Below are 25,094 nucleotides of genomic sequence, written 5' to 3'. Positions count from 1 at the left end.
TTTCTAGCCCTCTTTAGGCAGTAATTCCAGGAGCAGAGAATGGGAAATCTTCCTATTTCTAGTCTGAACAAAATCTGGCTACAAGTATTAAAAAAAACTCTAAAATTATAACTGTAAACAAAGAACAACACTCAAACACAGGGGAACTCCAGACAAGAAACAATCAGGGCCAGCTAATCACCTCTCAACAAAGGATTCTCCCTAAAAACTGTCAGGCTATGAAATGGTAATCAAGGTGGCCAATTGAAACATTCATACCTACCTCCAACAGAATCGCTGATAAGAAAAAGGGGAAGGGGAGAAAGAGAGGGAGAGGACAGCAGGTTGGAAGAGAAGCCCTAGTTGCTGGAGAGCTGGCTGCTTGGCTCCCCACTGCTTAGCTCATTTCCTTCTGGGTCTTAGTATTGAAGGGAGGGGGAAGTGCTGGTCGTGACCCCTGATTCAGTTATATGACCCCTCAAAGCCCAGATACCAAGAGAATTGCTCTAGGATTTTCTGCTTAAAGAAGTGCCTTCCAGAGATTTAGCACAGCTGGTAAATCATCAGCAACTATAAGATCTATCAACCGAAAGGTTGCAAGTTCAATGCCCCGGTCGACGTGAGCGGCTGATCATCAGCCCTGCTCACTGTTTACCTAAGCAGTTAGAAAACAGCTTTAGCTGTAATTAGAGAAATTAGGTACCACTGAAGCGGGGGAGGTGTTTTACAACGCCATGAAGGAAAAGATCAGAAAATGCTGGAATGAGGAAGTCGTGATGGCTCTTTGTCACAGAGGATGGAGTGACAGCACCCCCTGTGGACTCGAGCCCAACCGTCCCTGGCATCAAAACAACACCTCCTTCTGTTATGTGTACTGTTCATACAAACGGCATTGAATGTTTGCTGTGTATGTGTACTTGTGATCTGCCCTGAGTCCCCTTCGGGGTGAGAAGGGCGGAATATAAGTAAAGTAGTGTTGTTGTTTTTGTTGTTGTTGTTGTTATTATTATTATTATTATTATTATTATTATTCCTGGCAAAAGGAAACAGAAAGTTTACAAACCCATTTGTCTTTTGTGGTCTTCACCAAGCAGCTCGGCGGAGTGACATTTATTCTTAATGGTTACTTTATTTTTGGCTGAGCTTCTTCCACTTTTTCCTGGTTGGTTTTGCAATATGTTGCCATGCTGAATAGGGTTCTGTGGATTGTAACCCTTCTGAGTCTGTGAAAGATCCTCCTGGTGTACTTGGTCCTTGCCAGTCACAGAATTCTGTGTTTCTTTCTGCAGCTCAGAGGCTTTCCTTCTATTTTCTTCCTCCCGTTTCCTAAAACCATGTTTACAATATTAGGGAAATCAGAGAGAGTACAGTACTATGTCCTTAAAATGAGACAACTTTGGCGGGTGGGGAGAATCAGATGTTTCTTAAACTTTCCAATTTCTCTAATGATTTAAATACAGTATCCTCACATCGACCATTTATGGTAGATTGGGCTGAAAGTTACGTTATAACTCCATTACTGACATCTAGGGGAAAAACCTAAAAGACTAATTCAGCCAACACTGTGTATCCTTAGAAACCTGACAGATTCCAATGGCAATATTAATAGCATACTATTCAGAGTTCAGGATTTGTATGAACGATGTAATGAATCCCTTACCTTAGCTGGGTGCCTATAACCTAGGGGAGTCGGCCTGGCGAAGCCACGGCATCCATTTTAGAAAAGGGAGATAGGGTGAAGCCACCTTAGGTTAGGTTTGCCTTGAGGGGGCATGTTCAAGTCTTAGAGGGAAAATAAGAAGATGGGGCGGAGCCTAAGTGATATAAAGGAAAAAAGTGGCTTTTAAACTGAGGCTTGTGGTCCCAGTTTTAGTTTAGTTGGACTTTAGAACTGTTAGAGAGAAGAAGTGTGGGTGTTAGTGAGAAACGAGTTTGGGTTTGAGAAAAAGATTGGGTTAGTCTTTTGTGTAGTATTCAGAGTAGCTATTGGGAATATAGCTAGAAGACTGTGTGGAGCAGTACCCCGTTAGTGGTCTGTTCAATTCCTAAAAAAGTCTAGTTCAGGGTTTTTTGCTAGTTTCCTAAGGGGCATTTTTGGGAGTTACTTTCAGAGATTCATTTCCTGAAGTAATTATCTGTGGTGGAACTTTGAAGACTTGTAACCCAGAAGTTTTAAGATCTTTACTCTAACGCAACCACAAGCTTTTTATGCCAGTATTTTACTGAAACCATTAAGCAGTATTTTACTGAAACCATTTTACTGAAACCATTAAGCCTGTTCAATAAACGTACTTGTTATTTTAATCAACTTATACCAGCCTCAGTGTGAATACCTTTGTGGTCAAAGTATTATTAAAGCCAGCTTCATAGCAGCCTCTAAGAAACTATAGTGACACAGTGTGGGTCACAGGAAAATCTCTTCAGTATTACCTCAGCCTGTTTGGCAGCGGAAATCTTTTGAAGAATCAATTTAAGTATCTCAGTTCCAGTGGTTCCCAGTTCCTAGCTTTTAAATATACAGTTGGTTCAGCAAACATACTCCCTCTACCTTTCGTGAGCTTTATAATTTTGGCAGAGCAGCGTTTGGGATTATTCTCTATATATTTCCCCATCAAATAATTCAATTAAAAATCTTCTCTACTTCTCCTCGTTGCGTTGTTATATATTTTGGTGGTTAGTGGTGGTTATCGTTATAAACGGCTTTTCAAAAGGGTTCTGCTAGGTCCAGACCATATGTGAAATCATTTTTAGTAGCTAAACAAATCTACGAATAAGCACTCCATACACTATCAATATAAACACATCAAACACACTAAAACAATACTAATATTCTTTGAATGCTTTCAACTTAGTCTTCCACAGACCATCTGGAGCAGGTCTGGGGAGAAGCTGAAATGATCTCCAGGCATCCCCTGCAAAGTGTTGGCCTAACAGCATTAGGAGCAGCAAACCAAAGAAAATGGGAATTATATACTACACCAACCAGCAAATACTGAAGTCCTAACCAAACAACTTGGATTCAATATATTTTATCAAAGTGTGAGTTCTACCAAGCAAATGCTATTTTGGTACCAGTGCAGCTATGACAGACACTGAGCAGGCTACTTGCCACTCTAGTGCATTTCTTGGCCAAGTACCCTTTGAAAGGTAGTATTTGATTGGTTCAGCTTGCTGTCATTCTCATCTTGGAGAGAATGTGATGACTATTGGCAAGCAAGGCCTCAGGCACAGTGGAGGAAGAGGACTGCCGTTGTTGCTGCAACCGTCATGTCATTAGGGCCAAAAACATGAAATAAAAATAAACATTAAAAATTAAAAATTAATTAAAAAAGTCACAAAACAGGAGGGAATGTGGAACAGTTCTTTCCAGCTGGTAATTTAAGGGAGTGATTCTGCAATTCGGGGCTGAGATGGCTGGAAAATAATGAGATGTCCAACATAGTTATATGTATGGCAGGTGAGGTGCAATCTTTTTAATGCACTGGCCAAGCTCCTGCAGTAGAATGGCTGCAAGGTTCTGACCAGGTGGAATATCACCTGATTCCTCTCTCTCTGCTTTAATGCCCACCTGTTTCTTGTTGTCTCCCCATCCCTTGCCAGAAGCTGTTTCTGTTAGGTTTTACAATGTATTGTAATGTAATATAGCTGAATAATGCACTGCTAATGGGCTTCTATTGGAGATGCTGAGTCATGCATTAACTGTATATAGGGAATCATTTGGGGAATGTGTTCTGGCCTAGTCCAGGTGATTATGAATGATGTAATCCTGGGTCTGAGTTAAGTTAATGAGTTGGGAACCAATCAGAGATTGCTATGTGTAATTGTATAGAATTGTATATAAGGAAGTCATGTACAGTGTATATTTCTCTCCTTGTGCTGTGATGTTGTTCGTTGAAGACTCTATGTAATTGATTAAAAGAACCTGTCTGCTAAGACAAGATATAACTGTATGCTGTGGTAAGTTTGTAATGTCATCTAGACTAAGGGGAAAGACAATGATAAAACTGACAATGGCTGGGCATGTGCTCAAGTGTATGTAAAAGGTTCCAGAGTGACTGCAGGCTGTGGGAGCAGTTGACTGAAAATACTGTGCAGGAAGAAGCTACTGGAAAGCGCTGAAGTTGTGCAACTGATCTACTGCAAAATTGTGAAATTAATCTCAACAGTTTCCCCCATCACATAATTAGGTTTGTGAGACTAAGGCCCCTTGTACACTGTCATATAAAATCCAGATTATCTGCTTTGAACTGGATAGTATAGCAGTGCAGACTCATGTAATCCAGTTTAAAACAGACAATGTGTGATTTTCCTCCTCCCTTCTCTCAGTGTGTCATTGCTATGAGCCAGGAGAGCTCAGGAGAAGGGGAAATGGTGGCCTGATGAGTTATCTCCCCATTTCTCCTTATGAACCCTCCAGGACTTTAAGATCGTCTGGGGGAGGGCCTGCTCTCGGTCCTGCCTTCGTCACAAGTACAGCTGGCGGGAATGAGAGACAGGGCCTTCTCAGTGGTGGCCCCTCGGCTATGGAACGCCCTCCCTAAGGATATCAGTTCGGCCCCCTTCCTTTTAACATTTCGAAAGAGCGTCAAGACTTGGCTCTTTGAGTGGGCATTTCCAAATACGGTGTAACAGTCATAGGAAACTGGAATGGTTGGACGATGTGATCGGACAATGTTTTTAATGTTCATGTTTTTACTGATTTTGTGATGTTTTTATTATTCGATTGTTTTATTGTATTGAATTTGTATTTTATGATCTTGGTACCAACTGTAAACTGTCCCAAGTCGCCTGTGGGCTGAGAGGGACGGTATATAAATATAGTAAAATAAATAATAAATATATTATTTTCCTTTTTAAAAGGCCTTTAAAGGGGGTTTGGGAGGGAGTGGGGGCTGTATTGGGCTTCTTGGGCTCCACCTGAACATTAGGTCAAACTTCCTAAAGTTTCAACAGTGGGACTCTTTGCCTCACAATCACTGTGTCATGATTGGTTTTAATTTTATATTGTTTGCTGTATCTTTAGGTTTTATGTAATTTATCAAGTTATTGTGTGTGTTTTGATTTTAGTTATTGTATTGTGTTGCTGGGCTTGGCCTCATGTAAGCTGCGCCGAGTCCTCATCGGGGAGATGGAGGCGGGATATAAATAAAGTTTATTATTATTACAAGGGGTATTTTTTAAGTAAGGTCCGTTTTGTTATAGACACTACTAGTTCGTGCGCATACCACAACGAGCGTGTGCGTCGTGTACCGGCATGCCTCGGGAACAACTGTGCTCAGTTTCCGCTCTGTAGCTAACCTGTACGGTTCTGTTCTGTGCTTTAAAAATGTTTAAGACTATCAACTCACCCTCCGCATGTGAGGTTCGCTCAGTGATACAGTTTTTGTCAGCAAGGAACCTGCCTGCTGCAGAAATTCATCGACAGATTTGTGAAGTGTAGGGTGATACTGTTATGAGTGAAAGCAAAGTGCGTAAGTGGGTACGACAATTCAAAGATGGCCTTGACAACATCCATAATGAGGAGCGTTCCGGTTGCCCTTCTTTAATTACAGACGATTTGTTGGCTTCAGCAGGCGGCAAGTTTTTATGAAGAGGGTATTTTAAAATTGGTTCAGAGGTATGATAAGTGTTTGAACAAACTTGGCAACTATGTCAAAAAATAGAGTGAAATATGGATTTTCTGAAAATAAATTTACTTTTTCGAAATAAACTTTCGTTGTGTACTTACGTTCAAACGGACCTTACTTAAAAAATACCCCTCATATATTATTATTGGAAGCTTTCATACATCCTGGCTGGCCATCTGTCGGGGGTTCTTTCATTGTTCTTTTCCTGCATGACAAGGAGTTGGACTAGATGGCCCATGCAGTCACCTCCAACTCTATTATTCTATGATTCCATGTTTTAATGTGGGAAGAAGTCAGAAAATGTTGGTCATGCCATAGGCAATGAAAAAACATTAATTTCTTGCAATTGAAAAAATTAAATGCAGGCACTGTACTAAGCACACACAGAGCCATGCATGCACATATGGGGTAGCAAATAAACATTTTATGGAAGAAGGGCTGGTATTCGACATCAGACTGCAGAGCTTTGTGATACTTTAACTTTCTGGGTATAATATGATTTGTAGACTGTTGATACATGACAAGCTGGTATCTCTTGTTTGGTTCTTATAATTCAAAAGCAAGAACAAAAGGTATCACTTCAGTGCAAGGTGACGGGGGAAAGACCCAACTTCATCTGTCATTTCTATCTTATCATGTAGTCTGTGTACAGCAACAGATTGAAACTTGATGCATGACAAGCTGCTAACTAAGGAACAAACTGCACTTTGGGCAGGTTCAAGCACTCACACATCCAGCCTTTGGCACTGAGAGAAGCGGCTCAGCTCATATAATAGTATTTCCACACTGCACAAGCAGACATGCTGATGTCTGTTTTGGGCATGTTATAGACCTCTCTGCCTTTCTGAACTTACAAATTAGGCGTTGCTATTCACAGCACAATTACTTCTCTTTTCTTTCAAGGAAGCACAGAGACAGGGTCTCCTCCATCACGCTATAAAAGAAACAAGACAAGCAAGGCACTTCTAGACACAGCAGAAGCCTTAGCCTTGTCACCTCATGTTTGATCTTCCTCTATGGTTAGCACAGCAATTCCATTCTATAAGGAGTCATGTAGGAATCTGAAGACTAAAAAATACAACAGCACATATCCCTGATGAGCATGCATTGTGTGACCCTGTGGCTTAGGGGATTCAAAAAGCAAATGTTTGCATCAGAGACAGATGCTTCTGATCTAAACTGAACCTTATTGTCTTTTCCCCATGTTGGGACTCAGTATCTTACAACAAATTAAAAATCACAGAGGTAACACATTTTTAATATACTACTAGCCGTCCCCTGCCACGCGTTGCTGTAGCCCACATGGTGGTTCTGTGTGGGAGGTTTGACCCAATTCTATCATTGGTGGGATTCAGAATGCTCTGTGATTGTAGGTGAACTATAAATCCCAGCAACTACAACTTCCGAATATCAAGATTCTATTTTTCCCAAACTCTACCAGTGTTCACATTTGGACATATTGAGTATTTGTGTAGAGTTTGGTCCAGATCAATCATTGTTTGAGTCCACAGTGATCTCTAGATGTGGGTGAACTACAACTTCAAAACCAAAGGACACTGCCCACCAAAACCTTCCAGTATTTTCTGTTGGCCATGGGAGTTCTGTTTGCCAAGTTTGGTTCAATTCCATCGTTGGTGGGGTTCAGAATCCCACAAATGAACATTACATACACACACACACACACACACACACACACACACTCACACTGCAAAAGCATTGGTTGAGAAATTAAGATGGATAATAAGATGTGTATTTACTGTCCAATTCTGCAGTCTTCTCCTTGTCTTCCAATATTGCTCCAGTTCTCCTCAGAGATATAGCTTGTGAACTCTTCCCACACCAGAGGAAGACCCGCCCCCCTCAGTTCCAACACTGACTCCTGCAATCCCACATAGACTACGAAAGCTGGTGTGGAATTTGGAATTTAAAATATCTAAAGCATCATGCATCAGGGCTTACAAGAAGCATTGGAATGAAATTGAGACATTTAGACCCTTCGGGTAAACAGTTTGAAGAGTGAAAATCCAAAAGGATTCACGTTGTTGTAGTTTGGTGCATATATCCAAGTTTGAGGGGGGTGTCACTACCTCTAAAATTATCTTATGCCTCATATGCTTTCTATACATGGAAATATGTATCCTTTGGAATGTTTTACCCACTTGTGTATATTCCCTGTAGGTCCACTTCATTGTTGTAATTCCATACTTTTCCACCTGAGGAATATTTAATTTTGAAGAACTTGATGTCCATTGATTCTGTGAATTTCATATTTTTCCACTTGAGGAAGACAATATAGTCGAAACCAGTCTGGGAATTGGAAATCCTCTACGTGGAAATCCTCTAATAGGAAGCGGAAGCTCTATATAACAGTTTCATTAGAGAATTATCTGTTTATAGATTTTTGGATTTACAAACTTCTACTTACAAGAGAGTAAGGATTCTCAAGGAGGATATGCCCTCAAGGATGAGTCTTCTTGCAAAGTATATAGGGTTACTAACTTGGGACTCTTATTGAATGATCTTACACTGCTCTCCAGAAGGGAATCATTGTTGTAAGATTGTGTGTACAACAGTTTTATGTTCACTGTATATGTCCATTATTATAGCATGTAAGTTGTAAAAAAACTATTACTACTGCAGTTGATGTACTACTGTTTGTAGTGGTCTTGTGTCTTTGTACTTTAGGGAATCCATTTACAGTTGAATTGTCAGGGATCTCATTCTGAGTTGGATTTAACAGCCCTCTGATAACTTGGAACAGCTCAGTCAGATGGTTCTTTGCGGACACAATATTGGCCGCAAGAAATGATTTCTGTGCAGCCTTTATTGCCATGTTATAGGTCCTTAAAAAGGCACCCAGGCATGCTCGGGTGGATTTGCTACATTTTCGGCATCATACGCACTCTAACCTCCTCTTTTTTTGCTTAATTGCTGCCAGCTCCTCATTGAACCAAGGGGTTGGTTTAACTTGGTTACTTGAGAGGGGGCGTTCCGGAGCAATCATGTCTATTGCCCTGGTCATCTCCCTATCCCAGAGAGAAACTAGAGTATTGACAGGGTCACCTACCGAGGAGGCGGGAAAGTCCCCAAGAGTCGTCAGGAATCCACTGGGATCCATAAGTCTCTTGCAGGCGGACCGTTTTAATGGGTCCAGCACCCCTGCAGAGGCTAGGAGGCACAGCAAGTCTAAACCTGATCAGGTGGTGGTCAGTTCATGGCAATGGTAAGCTCCTCTACCCCGCTACCTCCTTCCCATCCCTGACACAAAACCAGATCTAATGTGCGCCCTGATTTTCCATGTAAATTGACATGTCATAAGCATTTCTAAAAGTACTTATTAAAAACTACTGAATGGAAATACTGTTTACTGCTGCTGCAAGCAGTAATTTGACATACATTCTAAAATTGGTGAGTTAAAGACTGTATTTTGACCGTGAACAAGGTAAGAGAATAATAAAATCAAAAATGTGAAAAATAGATTTGAGTATAAAAGGGCAAGAAAGAGAAAGAAAAATATATTCCACAATTGAGCCAATTAATTTTAGTCTGCTTGAAAACTTTTTGAGACAATAATTTTTAAAAGTATCTGGTTACTAATTTAAAGGTGAAGAAAGGCTGAAGACATCAGGTTGTTGTGGATACTGGATTCCTTTAAGCTGTTATATGAGGTGTATTTTTTAAGTAAGGTCCGTTTTGTTGTAGACACTAGTAGTTCGCGCGCATACCGCAACGAGCGCGTGCGTCGTGTACCGGCATGCCTCGGGAACAACTGTGCTCAGTTTCCGCTCTGTAGCTAATCTGTACGGTTCTGTTCTGTGCTTTAAAAATGTTTAAGACTATCAACGCGCCCTCTGCATGTGAGGTTTGCTCAGTGATACGGTTTTTGTCAACAAGGAACCTGCCTGCTGCAGAAATTCATCGATAGATTTGTGAAGTGTACGGTGATACTGTTATGAGTGAAAGCAAAGTGCGTAAGTGGGTACGACAATTCAAAGCTGGCCATGACAATGTCCATGATGAGGACCGCTCCGGTCACCCTTCTTTGATTACAGACGATTTGGTTATCGGAGCAGGCGGCAAGTTTTTATGAAGAGGGTATTTTAAAATTGGTTCAGAGGTATGATAAGTGTTTGGACAAACTTGGCAACTATGTCAAAAAATAGAGTGAAGTATGTACTTTCTGAAAATAAATTTACTTTTTTGAAATAAACTTTCGTTGTGTACTTATGTTCCAACGGACCTTACTTAAAAAATACCTCTTGTATATCAGGCCTACACAATTTGGTCCTTGTAAAGGGCCAAGATTTTTCTACAAACCTCCTCCCTTCCCTGTCAAAGGGAAAGACACACCACTTCTCACCCTTACAACATTCCCAGGGAAATGGTACAACCCAAAGACTGCAGGTAATGCCTTTGTGGGTCGCATACAGCCCGTGGGCTGTATGTTGTGCTGGCTTGTTCACTTTGTCCTCTCTTGCCACAACTTTGTGCTGGTATTCTTTTAAAGCTGATCTTTCTTTTTTATTGTGATATGTGAATGTGCAGGTTTTGCCTTGCTATTACACTGGCCAACACATATTTTGTGCTTCCTTGCCACAACATTGTGCTTCTACCCATTTTAAGTTGATCTCTCTTTTTTATGATTCCATGTGAGTGTGCATTTGCCATATATAGATTATTCGTTATTTATAAAATAGATTTTCTTATTTTAAAACACACAACAAAAATGGGGGTGGGGTAGGGGTTTGTAACAGATTAATAGTATTTCAATGTGAAAATCTGTCTTGAGATAAGAGCAATTTGAGTTAAGAGCTCCATCATGGAACGAATTAAACTCTTAACTCAAGGTATCACTGTACATACTATGGCAACTTACCACTCTTCTCTGCTATAGACTACAAATACTTTCAGAAAGTGTGAAACAGGGCAGTGTTGTGTGTATTTAGCAGCAGTATGTCAAGGTATGATGGGATGCAGATATTGGTATATGCTTGGTGCTTCCTGTTAATTTTTCCACCTGGTTCTGTTAGATTTCCATTCAAGAGATGCCAGTAGAATTGATGCAAAGCTTATACCATCTTAAGCTTTATGGCCCAAGTCCTCCCCATGTGCAATCTTCAGGAGCTCATGCATCATTTGTGGCTTCCACATTCAAGGGCTCCTCATACAAAGAGTCTGGTACAAGTGGCATCCCTTTTCACTGGTGCCCATTTTCTATTTAATAATGTTGCTGAGTTGCAGTATGTAAAAATAAAAATACATTTTACTATTATTTATCAATGATTAACAATGTCTTTAATAAAATCCCTATTCTCACACCTTTTACTTGAGCTGATGAGAGCTAACAAATTGAAATTGAATCCAGACATGACAGAGGTCCTACTTGTCAGTCGGAAGGCCAAGCAGGGCATAGGGTTACAGCCTGTGTTAGATGGGGTTACACTCCCCCTGAAGACGCAGGTTCGCAGCTTGGGAGTGATCCTGGACTCATCGGTGAGCCTGGAACCCCAGGTCTCAGCGGTGGCTGGGAGAGCTTTTGCACAATTAAAACTTGTGCACCAGTTGCGCCCGTACCTTGGGAAGTTGGATCTGGCCACAGTGGTCCACGCTCTTGTTACATCCCAAATAGATTACTGCAACGCACTCTACGTGGGGTTGCCTTTGAAGACTGTTCGGAAACTTCAATTGGTCCAACGGGCGGCAGCCAGATTTCTCACCGGAGCATCATACAGGGAACATACCACCCCCCGTTATGTCAGCTCCACTGGCTGCCGATCCAGTTCCGAGCACAATTCAAAGTGCTGGTTTTGACCTACAAAACCCTATACGGCTCCGGTCCAGCGTACCTGTCCGAATGTATCTCCTTTTACCTTGGAGTTTAAGATCTTCTGGGGAGGCCCTGCTCTCGGCCCCACCTCTATCACAAGTGAGGTTGGTGGGGACGAGGAGCAGGGCCTTCTGGGTGGTGGCCCCTTGCCTGTGGAATTCGCTTCCCAGGGAAATTAAGTCATCGACATCCCTCCTCTCTTTTAGAAGGAAACTAAAAACATGGATATGGGACGAGGCCTTTGGGTAACCTGGCAGACAGACAAAGGACAATGACGACTAGAACTGGATAGGATTATGACAATGTGGAATGAACTTACGGATTTTGAGCTTGGTGAACGTTAATCACTAGATTGGTTTTTATTAGTTGTACTGTATAACTGGATTGTTTTAATTGTTTTATAATTGTTGCTGCTATGTATTTATCTTACTATGTGTATTGCTGGCATCGAATTGTGCCTTTTGTAAGCCGCCCTGAGTCCCCCTTCGGGGGTTGAGAAGGGAGGGGTAGAAATACTCAAAATAAATAATAAATTAATAAACTAAATAGAAAGAGTCATCTTCTCTGATGGAAGGGATCTCTTCCTCATTGAAGATTTTTTTTCCATTAAAGGACAATAATTTTTGAATCTCTAATAGGACTAACCAGAACATAATACTGAATTGTATAAACAGAAAAGACAAACACATTTTATGCTTTACAAATATTTCAGAGACGCGTATGATGTCCATATTAAAATGTAGACAAAGAACCTGACTCAGGAAAAATAACAAAAACATCCTGTATTCTAGTATAATTTTAGGTTAGGACAGAACAAAACAAAAAGGTTCCTGATAGAACAAAAGAACTTTTGCTGCGTAATGGAAGCTTTTCAAACACAATACAAGGGTGAAATTGACTAGATCAGGAACTCCTTGTAACTTGGCATGGTCAATTCCATGTCTCTGTTGAATTCTACGGCGCTAGGAAGAGCAACTACAATTAGGAAAATGGAGCAAAATATGGTTTTCCTAAGTCTTTACCTCTTAGAGACAGTTGATCATTCAGAGCCAATGTCACAAAGGGAGTAAAAGGAAAAGTTGTACACAAATTACTGCTAGTAAAAAGTTTGGAGTTCTTTGGATAATAAAGCAACTATAAGATATTCTGTGTTGGGGATATAGCAGACAGTGATTCAACATGGAGAGGTACTAACTAGGCACAAATAGTACTTTGTCATGTGTATCTTATGGGCACAGCATGATATAATCAAATGAGTAGGCTGTTAAACCAATGGCAGAAAGCCACATACTTCCTGCTAGTATAATTTACCAAGCTGCCTCAACAAAATTTACACAAACTTTATTTCCTCCTGCTGGGACTCCATTGTGGTCCTGTCAGAAACAATAACATCACAATCTAAGGAATGTATCTGCTGCATCGTGAACACAGAGTGTTAATATAACAACATTATATGCATACATATTGCCAAATATAAAAATGTGTAAACCAAAAGTAAAATGGGAGTTAAATTGCTATTAGATTGTGGGAACAGCCAAAGAAGCTTGCTATGTACCTGGGCTGATAAGCAGTTCAGAGTTTGGGAAGGAGGAGTTGAGGAGAAATGATACCAAGGTGATTTTCCAAGGGAAGGCGGTGTGAATCCCATAAAGTAATGTTTTGATTAAAGAACCTATTTATTTATTACTAGCCGTCCCCTGCCACGCGTTGCTGTGGCCCACTCTGGTGGTCATGGGGGTTCTGTGTGGGAGGTTTGACCCAATTCTATCGTTGGTGGGGTTCAGAATGCTCTGTGATTGTAGGTGAACTATAAATCCCAGCAACTATAACTCCCAAATGTCAAGATTTTATTTCCCCCAAACTTCACCAGTGTTCACATTTGGGCATATTGAATATTCACACCTCTGAGGATGCTTGCCATAGATGCAGGCGAAACGTCAGGAGAAATGCCTCTAGAACATGGCTCTTTAGCCCGAAAAAAACCCACAAGAACCTAGTGATTCCAGCCATGAAAGCCTTCGACAATATATTTATTCGTGTAGAGTTTGGTCCAGATCCATCATTCTTTGGGTCCACAGTGCTCTCTGGATGTAGGTGAACTACAACTCCAAAACCAAAGGACACTGCCCACCAAACCCTTCCAGTATTTTCTGTTGGTCATGGGAGAACTGTGTGCCAAGTTTGGTTCAATTCCATCGTTGGTGGGGTTGAGAATGCTCTGATTGTAGGTGAACTATAAATCCCAGCAACTACAACTCCCAAATGACAAAATCAATTTTTTTGAGTGAAGAACATACATTGGGTTGTTAGGTGTCCTGTGTCCAAATTTGGTGTCAATTCGTCCAGTGGTTTTTGAGTTCTGATAATCCCACAAACGAACATTACATTTTTATTTATATAGATTATTTATTTACTGTATTTGTATACTGCTTTTCTCAGCCTGTCAGCGACTCAAGGCAGTTTTGTTGGCGACTCAAGGCATGAATATGAATAAACCTATGAATATACTGGCGGGCACATGTAATGGTAGAAATGTTAGCAAATGAACATAACAGACCTCTTAGTCCTGACGAGTAACTTTTACTAAGCCTACACCAGGCAGATTTCCACACATGGCATATGAATGGCCCCTAGCAATGTTCAGGTAGTTTGGGGGTAGGAAGCTCCACAGTTAGAATGTTTTTTGGAGTTTGCAATTAATTCCAAACTTTGCTCAAGTGATCTTACCATTCATAGACTTGGGGGGGGGGGGGGGGAAGGACGGACCCAAAAGCAGGTTCCAGCTCCACAGGCACAAACATACTGAGCAGGAACCCTATTTGATGGTCTACAGCAGTGGTTCTCAACCTGTGGGTCCCCAGGTGTTTTGGCCTTCAACTCCCAGAAATCCTAACAGCTGGTAAACTGGCTGGGATTTCTGGAAGTTGTAGGCCAAAACACCTGGGGACCCACAGGTTGAGAACCACTGGTCTACAGGGAAATGAGGTCACCCATGGGAGCTGCATGTAGGCACCTAACAGGGAGAGGTGGGGCTTAGCAGACCGATTTAAGGAAAGAAGCTATCTTTCCCTGTCTCTCCAGTCTTGGTGTTGAGACACCCACCTTTGCAGCAGTGTGTGTCTGACTGGACGCCTAGGGACTGGGTAGGATTTTTCCACTTGTTAAAGATTTTTTGGTTTTTTTTTTTGCCTACCCCACACTGTGAGCTGGATACTGGGGAATTAGTTTTGGGTATGGTCTGTAATTAGGTTTTTACCATTTGCACGTTTTGTGGATATGGATATTGGTGAACACACATGATGCTCCTTTAGGGTAGAAGGGGAATAGCCTGGAATTGCCTCTTTAGGTCTTGTGACTGGGGGAGGTGAGGATAGACTCTTCTTTGGGGTACCCTGAGCCTTATTCCCCCGAACTTGGAAGGGGGAGACTTTGGGGAAGCCTTCTAAGTGTGGGCAGTCTGGGGAACACAGACTGCCCACAATTAAAAGCCTTCGCAGAAGCATACAAGAAGCTCGGCCTGTCATTGAACATCGAGAAAACCAAAGTGCTGTTCCAGCAGTGACCAGCCAATCCCTTTCCAATGCCAGAGATACAGCTGAATGGTGTAACATTAGAGAATTGCTACCACTATTAAAAAACTCTAAAATTGCAACAGCACAACAACAGAGAGGAAGCAGGCAGGGACATCTTATTACCTCTCACAAAAGTTTGCTCCAGGCACAGTCAGCCCATTGTATGCTAATCAAGGTGGTCAGTTGAAACATTCACACCTAGCTCCAGCAGACAAGAGTCCTTTGTCTCACCCTGGTCATTCCACACATATATAAACCCTTTTTCCTAGTTCCAACAGACCTCACTACCTCTGAGGATGCTTGCCATAGATGCAGGCGAAACGTCAGGAGCGAATGCCTCTAGACCATGGCCACACAGCCCGAAAAAACGTACAACAACCCAGTGATTCCGGCCATGAAAGCCGTCGACAATACATTAGAGAATGTTGACCATTTCTGCTACCTTGGCAGCTACCTCTCCACAAAAGTCAACATCTACACCGAAATACAACACCGCCTGAGCTCTGCGAGTGCAGCATTTTTCCGATTGAAGCAGAGAGTGTTTGAGGAGTGTTTGATATCTATAGGGATACCAAGGTGCTTGTTTATAAAGCTATTGTCCTCCCAACCCTGCTATATGCCTGCGAAACGTGGACTGTCTACAGACGTCACATGCAACTCCTAGAATGATTCCATCAGCACAGCCTCCGGAAAATCCTGCAAATCTCTTGGGAAGAGAGGTGGACAAATGTCAGCGTGCTGGAAGAAGCAAAGACCACTAGCACTGAAGCGATGGTCCTCCGCCATCAACTCTGCTGGACTGGCCACGTTGTCTGGATACCGACCACTGTCTCCCAAAGCAGTTGCTCTACTCCCAACTCAAGAATGGAAAACGGAATGTTGGTGGGCAGGAAAAGAGATTTAAAGATGGGCTCAAAGCCAACCTTAAAATCTTTGGCATAGACACTGAGAACTGGGCAGCCCTTGAGCGCTCCAGCTGGAGGCCAGCTGTGACCAGCAGTGCTGCAGAATTTGAAGAGGCACGAATGGAGGGCGAAAGAGAGAAACGTGCCAAGAGGAAGGTGCATCAAGCCAACCCCGACCGGGACCACCTTCCACCTGGAAACCAATGCTCTCACTGCGGGAGACGATGCAGATCAAGAATAGGGCTCCATAGTCACCTACGGACCCACCCTGGAGGATTATCCTACTCGGACAACATGGATCGCCTAATGCTGGGGAACAATCCAGGCTTTGGTTTACCTTGGAGCACTGGTAGGGTTAGATGGTAGTAGAGAGGTTAAGAGGATTTCAGCTGCCCCCATCTTTTCCTTATCAGTACACTCTCTCCCCCTTTTTGCTTATGTATATCTCTGGTTCACAGTGATAGCAACTAGCTCAATAAAGATGGCCCAGTTTACCCAATATTCTGGTGTGTTCTCATTATTTCACTGATGGGTCGTAAAAATAAACCCTCTCAAGTTTGCCCAACATTTGGTGAGATGATAAGTCTCTGCCAAATAGTGGACTTTACATGAATCTCCAACAAGCTGTGGCAAAATGCATCCTGATGTCTGTCATCCAATATGTTGATCAATAGCGTATTCTCGCATGAGAGAGCAAATAATACTGGCCAGCACACATTTTGGTGCCTCAAATGTTAGATTTGTTGCTGGGTGCTGACTCCAAAAATGGCACCAGTTTCCTCCTATCAGCTCTAGATTTTGAGATACAGAACATATGCCCTATACCAGACTTCATCTCCTCGCCCATAAAAATAATGATAACCATATCTAAGAAACTAGAGTGGATGCAGCCTTTCTAATGCAATTTTCTGCACCAGCACCCCCCAAAAAACCCAGGAACAGGTCTAGAAACCAAAACACCAAGAATATTTTTGTTGGGTTGTGTAATGAATAAAAATCAATAGCATGAGCATTTACAGAATTAACTATGGCATACATGCCTAGTTATTCTGACATTTGTGCTCATACGTTTTTCTTTTACTTCGCATTTCTAACGTTTAGTTCCACTAAATCTATATACAATAATGTATTTAAAGTTATGCAATGCTTGCTGGTCAACAAGACACAGAGATACCTCTTGGCCCTTTCTAACATTTTCCAGATGATAATTTGAACTAAAAGATACATCTTATTTGAAAGAATGATCACAGTGTATTCATAACTCTCATGAGCAAATATATGTATTTCCACAGCGAGATTTATGAAGTCGAAAGAGATGTTAGTTGGCTGTAAGTGGGAGTAGCACAGGCCAGGTTTAACTGTAGAAGGCACAGATGGATATATAAAGCAGTGACAGCAATGTCCCCTCTAGTTTATGACAAAATCATAAATTCAATGTGTTGCAAGCAATAGCTTTATAGACCATTTGCTTGTTTTAATTTCACTTTAAAATTTTATCTCTCATTTGCTTTTGTTATCGTGAAACCATCAGGAGGTAATTGCTGGGCCTGTAGTAACCATCACAATGATTTTTGAAGTAGCAAAATACCTACAAATTATGGTGAAAAAGGTGACATTTGAAATTTGCTGGAAAGGCAAAGCACATTCTTTCACAACACAAGGTTTATCACAAAAGCAGCTACCACCCTGTATAGTTTAAATCTAATTGAACTATGTACATGAAACCCACACTTGTAAATTGATTAGAAGCAGCAACTCTGGATCTGAAATCTCAAGCAGTATTCAGTATTCTATCAGAACTCTCTCTCTCATTTACATTGTAAATATGCTGAGGTCATTGTTTCTTGTATATGGTTTTGTTTTGTAAGTGAGCAATACATTTTTGAAGAGCCAAAGAGGAATATACATTTTTTAAAAAAATAAAATAAAATTAAGATCTTCTGAGGAGGCCCTGCTCTTGCTCCCGCCTTCCTCGCAGATGTGCTTGGTGGGAACGAGAGACAGGGCCTTCTCAGCGGTGGCCCCTCGATTGTGGAACGCCCTGCCTAGGGATATAAGATCGCCCCCCTCCCTCCTGACTTTTCAAAGGAAGGTGACAACCTGGCTTTTTGAGCAAGCTTTTCCATGTATAGCATAGCTATACGAACTCACAGAATGACTGTTGATTTTTTTTTTGTCATGTCAGGAGTGACTCCTGGTGTGAGAGAATTGGCTGTCTGCAAGAACATTGCCCAGGGGATGCCCGGATGATTTTGATGTTTTATCATCCTTGTGGGAGGCTTCTCTCATGTCCCCGCATGAGGAGCTGGAGCTGATAGAGGGAGCTCATCCGCCTCTCCCCGGATTTGAACCTGCGACCTGTTGGTCTTCAGTCCTGCTGGGACAGGGGTTTTACCCACTGCGCCACCGGGGGCTCGACTGATGATGAAACTGAATAATGACTTGACATAGAGATGCTCACAATAATGTTTTTAAGGCTTGTACGTTTTAAAAATATTTTTAGTATTGTAATACTCTTATATTGTATGTTAAATGTTTTAATGCGATTTTATTGTTGTTTTTAACTGTTATAATTGTTGTGGCATTGAATTGTTGCCAATTGTGAACCGCCCTGAGTCGCCCGCGGGCTGAGAAAGGCGGTATATAAATATCGTAAATAAATAAAAAATAAATATCAGGGGTCCTCAAACCTTTTAAGCAGAGGGCCAGTTCTTGGACCCTCAGATTGTTGGGAACTGGACTATAGTTGAAAAAAACATGAACAAAATCCTATGTGCATTATACATATATTATTCATAATGCAAAAAAAAAAAACCACAAAAGAACAATACAATATTTAGAATGAAGAACAATTTTAGCCAACATAAACCTACCAGTACTTCAATGGGAAGTGTGGGCCTGCTTTTGGCTGATGAAATAGCCAAGTTAATTAGGATTGTTGTTCTTATTTATTATTTATTTATTTAAAACACTGATATTCCGCCCTTCTCACCCCGAAGGGGACTCAGAGCGGAGCACAACATATTCATGGCAAACATTCAGTGCCTGGGTACAATACATAAACATTAAAAAACATTTATCTAAATATTAAAATATACCATTAAAAATAACACAATTTAAAACTGTCCTAGCCATCCGCATCAAATCCAATTGGCCCTGTCATCTTTCCCATTGTCGCCTTGTCCCAAAAGCTTGGTCCCACAGGCAAGTTTTTACCATCCTTCTAAAGGACAAGAGGGAGGGGGCCGACCTGATCTCACAAGGAAGGGAGTTCCATAGCCGGGAAACAATCACGAGAAGGCCCTGTCTCTTGTCCCCACCAATCGCGCCTGTGACAATGGCGGAACGGAAAGCAGGGCCTCCCCAGAGGATCTTAATCTCTGCGATGGTACATAGAGGGAGATGCGTTTGGACAGGTAATTTGGGCCAGGGCCATTTAGGCGTTTATAGGCCAAAGCCAACACTTTGAATTGTGCCCGGTGTGCCTTCAAGTCGTTTCAGACTTAAGGTGACTGTAAGTCTAAGGTTTAGGGTGGGGGGGGGGGGGCAGGTAAATGACCTTAGAGGGCTGTATCCGGCCCGCGGGCCTTAGTTTCCTTACCCCTGCTCTATATACTAAGGTCAACATAGGCATATGAACATACAGTGCTGCCTAACGGGGAGATCAACTTCCCACTGTCTTCCATTCCAATGCAAACATTATTTGAATGTATGTATCCTTCTATACTATTCAACTTTTTTTTTGCTTAAGGGAAAACAACCATTGTCTTTTGCATGCACATGTCAGACTTACTTGGCAGCAGCATCTTTCCTCAGCTGTTCATGCTTCATGAGAAGATTTTTGCGATTTTGAAATGTTTTTCTAACTTTGTATCCTTTATAGACTGCTTGTATTTTGACAGCTGCAATGTCCTGAATGGCAGCTATGGACAATGCATTATGTTCCAACATGAACTGGATTACTTCATGATGACCTCCAAGCAGGGCGTAATCAAGTGGAGTGTATCTAAAAATAGCAAAAAAAAAAATACATTTAAAAAAAAAAAGCTGAGAGAGAATTTCTAATACTAGTTTTCAAAATGATATACCTGTATGATCAATAAAAATGCAATAATATTTTATCAAATATTTAGTTATGTTGAAAAGGGTACAGCTTGCACTTGTGTATGAAGAGCAGGAGAAACTAGTCACTGATAGAGTCATTCATTATCTGTTTAAGGCGCTCCATTGACTTCCGTTCATTTACCGGGCCCAATTCAAGGTGCAGGTGCTTACCTACAAAGCCCTAAACGGTTTGGGACCCATCTACCTGTGTGACTGCATTTCTGTATACGAACTCACACGATCTCTTCGTTCATCTGGAGAGGCCCTGCTCATTATCCCACCTGCATTGCAAGCGCGATTGGTGGGGACGAGGGACAAGGTCTTTTTGGTGGTGGCCCCGCGACTCTGGAATTCCCTCCCCAAGGAAAGCCCCAACATTGGCAGTCTTTAGAAGGAGCTTGAAAACGTGGATGTTCCAGTGTGCCTTCCCAGAATAAGGAACCCTAAGCAATATGTCCCAAATGCACTTTATAAGAGACTTAGAATTGTCTGCACGCTTACCTATCCTAAAATATCCATCCTATTTTCCTTGGACATGCCCAGCATTTTTAATTTTAACCCTTGCACTTGGCCCTGCCACAGGTTTTTAAAAGCGTCGTGTCATTACTGTATTGTTTTTGCTTTGTTATGAGTTATTTAATGTTGTATTGTTATGTTTTTATGATGTAATTGGGCTCGGCCTTTTGTAAGATGCACCAAGTCCTGCGGGAGATGGTAGCGGGGTATAAATAAAGGATTATGATTATGATTATGATTATGATTATTATCTGCAACAGAAGCTGGATTTAGAAGACACTACATACAAAAATGGGAGCTTTAGTTCATGTGGCTCTCATTAAGCGGGTATTTATTTATTATTTATTATTACGGTCGCTTATACCCCGCCCTTCTCACCCCGGGGGGGGGGGGGGGGGACTCAGGGCGGCTTACACAAGCAAGGCACAGTTCAATGCCCGCATTACATGACAACAAAAACACAACATCAGTTAACGACAGCAATTATAACAGTGATGACAATTAACATAAGCAATAATTATTATTGATAAAACAACCATAAAACCCGTAAAAGAAATAAAACAATAAAAACAATACAAACCTCATTGCTGGTCAGCGTTTAACAGACTCATAGTTCAGGTTCTACTACCACACATTATTGGTCCTATCCATCTGGTTTCCATATCTAATTGTCAGGATGCCCAAAGGCCTGGTCCCATAGCCATGTCTTTACCTTCCTCCTGAAGGCAAGGAGGGATGTAGATGCCCTGATTTCCCCCGGGAGTGAGTTCCACAGGTGGGGGGCCACCACTGAGAAGGCCCTGCTCGTCATCCCCATCAGCCTCACTTGTGATAGCGGTGGGGTCGAGAGCAGGGCCTCCCCAGATGTCCAAAACACTGAACTGAATTATATTGTACATTTCCACGACCAAAGTCAGCACAACTTTGAATCTGTCACAGGTTATGAATACATACATACAACCATGATGCAAAACTAAAAGGTAGAGTTAATGTCATCATTCAGGAACCAAGAGTGGCGGTCACAACTCAAACTTTTACAACCTGCTTGCAAGACTGAATGTTCTAAAATTTTCTTGAATGGATAAAGAACGCCATACCATTCTAAAACAACTAAATTAGAGGATGATCACTGCAGAATTGTAAGACTTACCGTATATACTCCAGTTATCTTCAGAATATGTATTTATTAATTACTCCGGCCCAGTTTACCTGTCCGAACGGATTCTCCCCTATAAACCATCAAGGTTACTAAGATCTTCCGGAGGGCCCTGCTCTCGGTCCCACCACCTTCGCAATTGCGTTTGGTGGGAACGAGGGACAGGGCCTTCTCGGTGGTGGCTCCTCGGCTTTGGAATTCCCTCCCACCAGAGATTAGATCTGCTCCCTCCCTCCTGACCTTTAGAAAACTAATGAAAACCTGGCTTTGGAATATGGCATTTGAGGATTGTGTCAATAACCCTTGTCCACATGGAAGGATGGCAATGAATTGTGACTGTATTGACGACTTGGCTTGTGTAATGTGATGATGATGTTTTTATTGTACTTATATTTTAATGTATAATGATGATGCATTGTGCTGTTTTGTATATTACTGTATATGAACACATGTTGTGAACCGGCCTGAGTCCCTGTTCGGAGGTGAGAAGACCGGTATATATAACTTCTTAATAAATAAATAAATAAAATTACACACAAACACAGAAATACATATGTTTCATAATAAAGACCATTTCCTACATCGGCTGAAACAATTTTGTCAATATTCAGATAAGTCCAATTATCCTGATTATAAGTAGTATCTAGTTAATCTATTCAAATATATGCCGAGCAGGACAATGGTGCCAGGCAAACACTGTCTATAGGTTAGCCACCTGCTACAGATCTGTATGTGAAACATCAATTGGAAACATCAATTTGACACAAAGTGGTCAAATTGAAGTTCCTCTTGATGGTAACCAGGAAGGATGCCATGCAGGAAGAGACAAAAGAAAAGAGATGGAACCAGTGAAATTGAACTTGCCATATGGTGATTGTCTAAAAAGACGATCAGAGTGTCTGAAACTAAAATGTCAATAGAAATACAAGACAAAGATGGGACTTAAAATAGATTTGAATGCCATAATCTTATATAAGTAACTTGAAACAGTCTCACATTTTCATCTGTGCTTTTATATGTTTGTTGATGAATACAACTAACAGTTTATTAAGGTCCTTATCAAATATGCAGCCAATTAATAATGTATGTCAAGGTACAGGCTGTTTAATCCTATTTCTGCTGTAGATCATATTGATTCTAGCTGAAATCTTTGCATGAAAAGATCAGTCAAGAGATCTCAGTATGCAGGACATAACATTGATATCCAAGGACTTGGCTGCTAATCATTCTATTGACAAGCTTCAGTGCCGATTTTGTCTTTACTCCTTTATAATTATCTGCAGATTCACATATACATTTAAACTTCCAAGAATCTACATTTTTCATTCTAGCAAAATAAACTTTTAAAAGAAAACAATAATTGAAATAATTTATTGTCGAATAATTTATTTCAACTCTCAAGTCTTCCCAGAATCTAGATATAAGGTTGCCAGACTGATTGCAAGACAGTCTGGCAATCTTATTTAATTGCTCATTGTATAAAACAATTGTTCATTATATAAAATGAACAATTTCAGTAGGTACAGCTCCTTCTGTTACAGAAAATGCCAGAAATCGTTTCCTTGCACAACCACTGAGTGGCAGCCTAGTGTTGTGGTTTGACTGGAATCTGGGAGATCCTCACTAAGCCTTGAAATTCACTGGGTGACCTTGGGTGAATCCTCTTCCGCCAGCCTGACCTATCTCACAGTGTAAATGTGAGGATAAAATGGTGAGAAGGAGAGTAATGTGTGTCGCCTTAAACTTATGGGCACAAAAACAAGACATCTATATAAATAAAAATTTAATATTCATTTGTGGGATTGACATAACTCAAAAACCACTGGGCGAATCGATACCAAATTTGGACACAAGACACCTAACAACCCAATGTATGTCCTTCACTCCAAAAATTGATTTTGTCATTTGGGAGTTGTAGTTGCTGGGATTTATAGTTCACCTACAATCAAAGAATATTCTGAACTTAACCAATAATGGAATTGAATCAAACTTGGCACACAGGACTCCCATGACCAACAGAAAACACTAGAAGGATTTGGTGCGCATTAATGTTGAGTTTGGGAGTTGTAGTTCACCTACATCCAGAGAACACTGTGGACACAAACAATGATGGATCTGGACCAAACTCTACACGAACGCCCAAATGTGAACATTGGTGGAGTTTGGGGGAAATAGAATCTTGACATTTGGGAGTTGTAGTTGCTGGGATTTATAGTTCACTTAGAATCACAGAGCATTCTTAACCCCACCAACGATAGAATTGGGCCAAAGCTCCCACATAGAACTCCCATGAGGGCCACAGCAATACGTGGCAGGAGACAGCTTGTAAACTAATTAAAAAGAACAGTAATAAATTCAAACTGTAAGAACTCAGGTTAAATAGGATCCTACAAAGGCACTGCTTCTTATTTAAGAACAAATCCAAACCTGTGTTATTTCATGTTCCTGAGGAAGGAAGGAGAAAAAGAGGATGGAAAAGGGGGAAGGAAGGAAGGAGAGAAGGAAAGAAGAAAGGGGAGGGAAGGAAGAAAAGAGGGAGTGAAGGAAGGAGGGAGAGAAGGTTGGCCACAGCAACGCATGGCGGGTACAGCTAGTACATAAATAAAGAACTAAAAAGCACACATAAACTAGATAGGGTAGATATGGGCAAGAAGATGAGTTTAGTGAGGCAATGCAGAAGAATTACACCAGCAGACACTAACAGCATTAGCATTATTACTGCTACTACATTTTTAACACTGAAAGTATTTTTTTTAAATGTTGCCTTTTTTAAGATTCTAGATAATCTTAAATCTAATAATCTAACTAAAGGAAGGCCTATTTAGAAAACAAAGTAAACTATACCTTTCTTCATTGTTCTCCATATGATTAGGAAAGGCGCCAAACCCCAGGAGCAACTTGACCGCATCAAGATAGCCATTGTTACATAACCAATGCAGTGCTGTCCTTCCCTATTAAATTTGGAAGATAATAATTTATATTTTGGAAAATTAAAGACCAGCAAGGATTATTGTAATTGTGACTATTTATTTATTTATCATGTCAGAAGCAAATTGAGAATACAGTTATAATGTATATTTTTAAAAAACAGCAAACAAAGTTAATAACTTTAACTAAAATGGTGAAGATACAATTAATTGTGGGAAAAGAATTTTCAGTTGCCATTAGGACTCTAAGGTAATTTATTAAAAGATCTTCCCCAAGCTAAAAAAGTTTTATATCATCCCTTTTATGTCTTGAGTCTCAATAAGCCACCTTAAGTCTTTATTTCAGGAGAAAGGTGAGAAAGAAAGTAAATAAATAAAAATAAAAGTAAATATTCTATTATTATTTATTATTATTTACTTTACTTCTATACCGCTGTTCTCAGGCCGGGGGCGACTCACAGTGCTTTACAGGACACAAGAC

General features: G+C 41.0%; 1 protein-coding gene across 2 annotated transcripts in view; it reads right to left on the bottom strand.

Annotated features, from left to right (window-relative positions):
- Nucleotides 1-25,094, bottom strand: part of INVS (inversin) — a 91,280-nt gene that overhangs the window by 13,755 nt on the left and 52,431 nt on the right. For both annotated transcript variants that reach the window (XM_060781491.2, XM_060781492.2), the window contains exons 11-13: nt 24,531-24,637; nt 19,704-19,916; nt 1,043-1,305 (exon numbers count right to left, since the gene is read on the bottom strand). In XM_060781491.2, coding sequence (XP_060637474.2) covers nt 1,043-1,305; nt 19,704-19,916; nt 24,531-24,637 — 583 coding nt within the window. The remainder of the gene's footprint in view (nt 1-1,042; nt 1,306-19,703; nt 19,917-24,530; nt 24,638-25,094) is intronic.

This window comes from Anolis sagrei, chromosome 6 (genome assembly GCF_037176765.1).
Source record: "Anolis sagrei isolate rAnoSag1 chromosome 6, rAnoSag1.mat, whole genome shotgun sequence".
Lineage (NCBI taxonomy): Eukaryota > Metazoa > Chordata > Lepidosauria > Squamata > Dactyloidae > Anolis > Anolis sagrei.
This window is presented reverse-complemented; position numbering and strand designations above follow the sequence as displayed.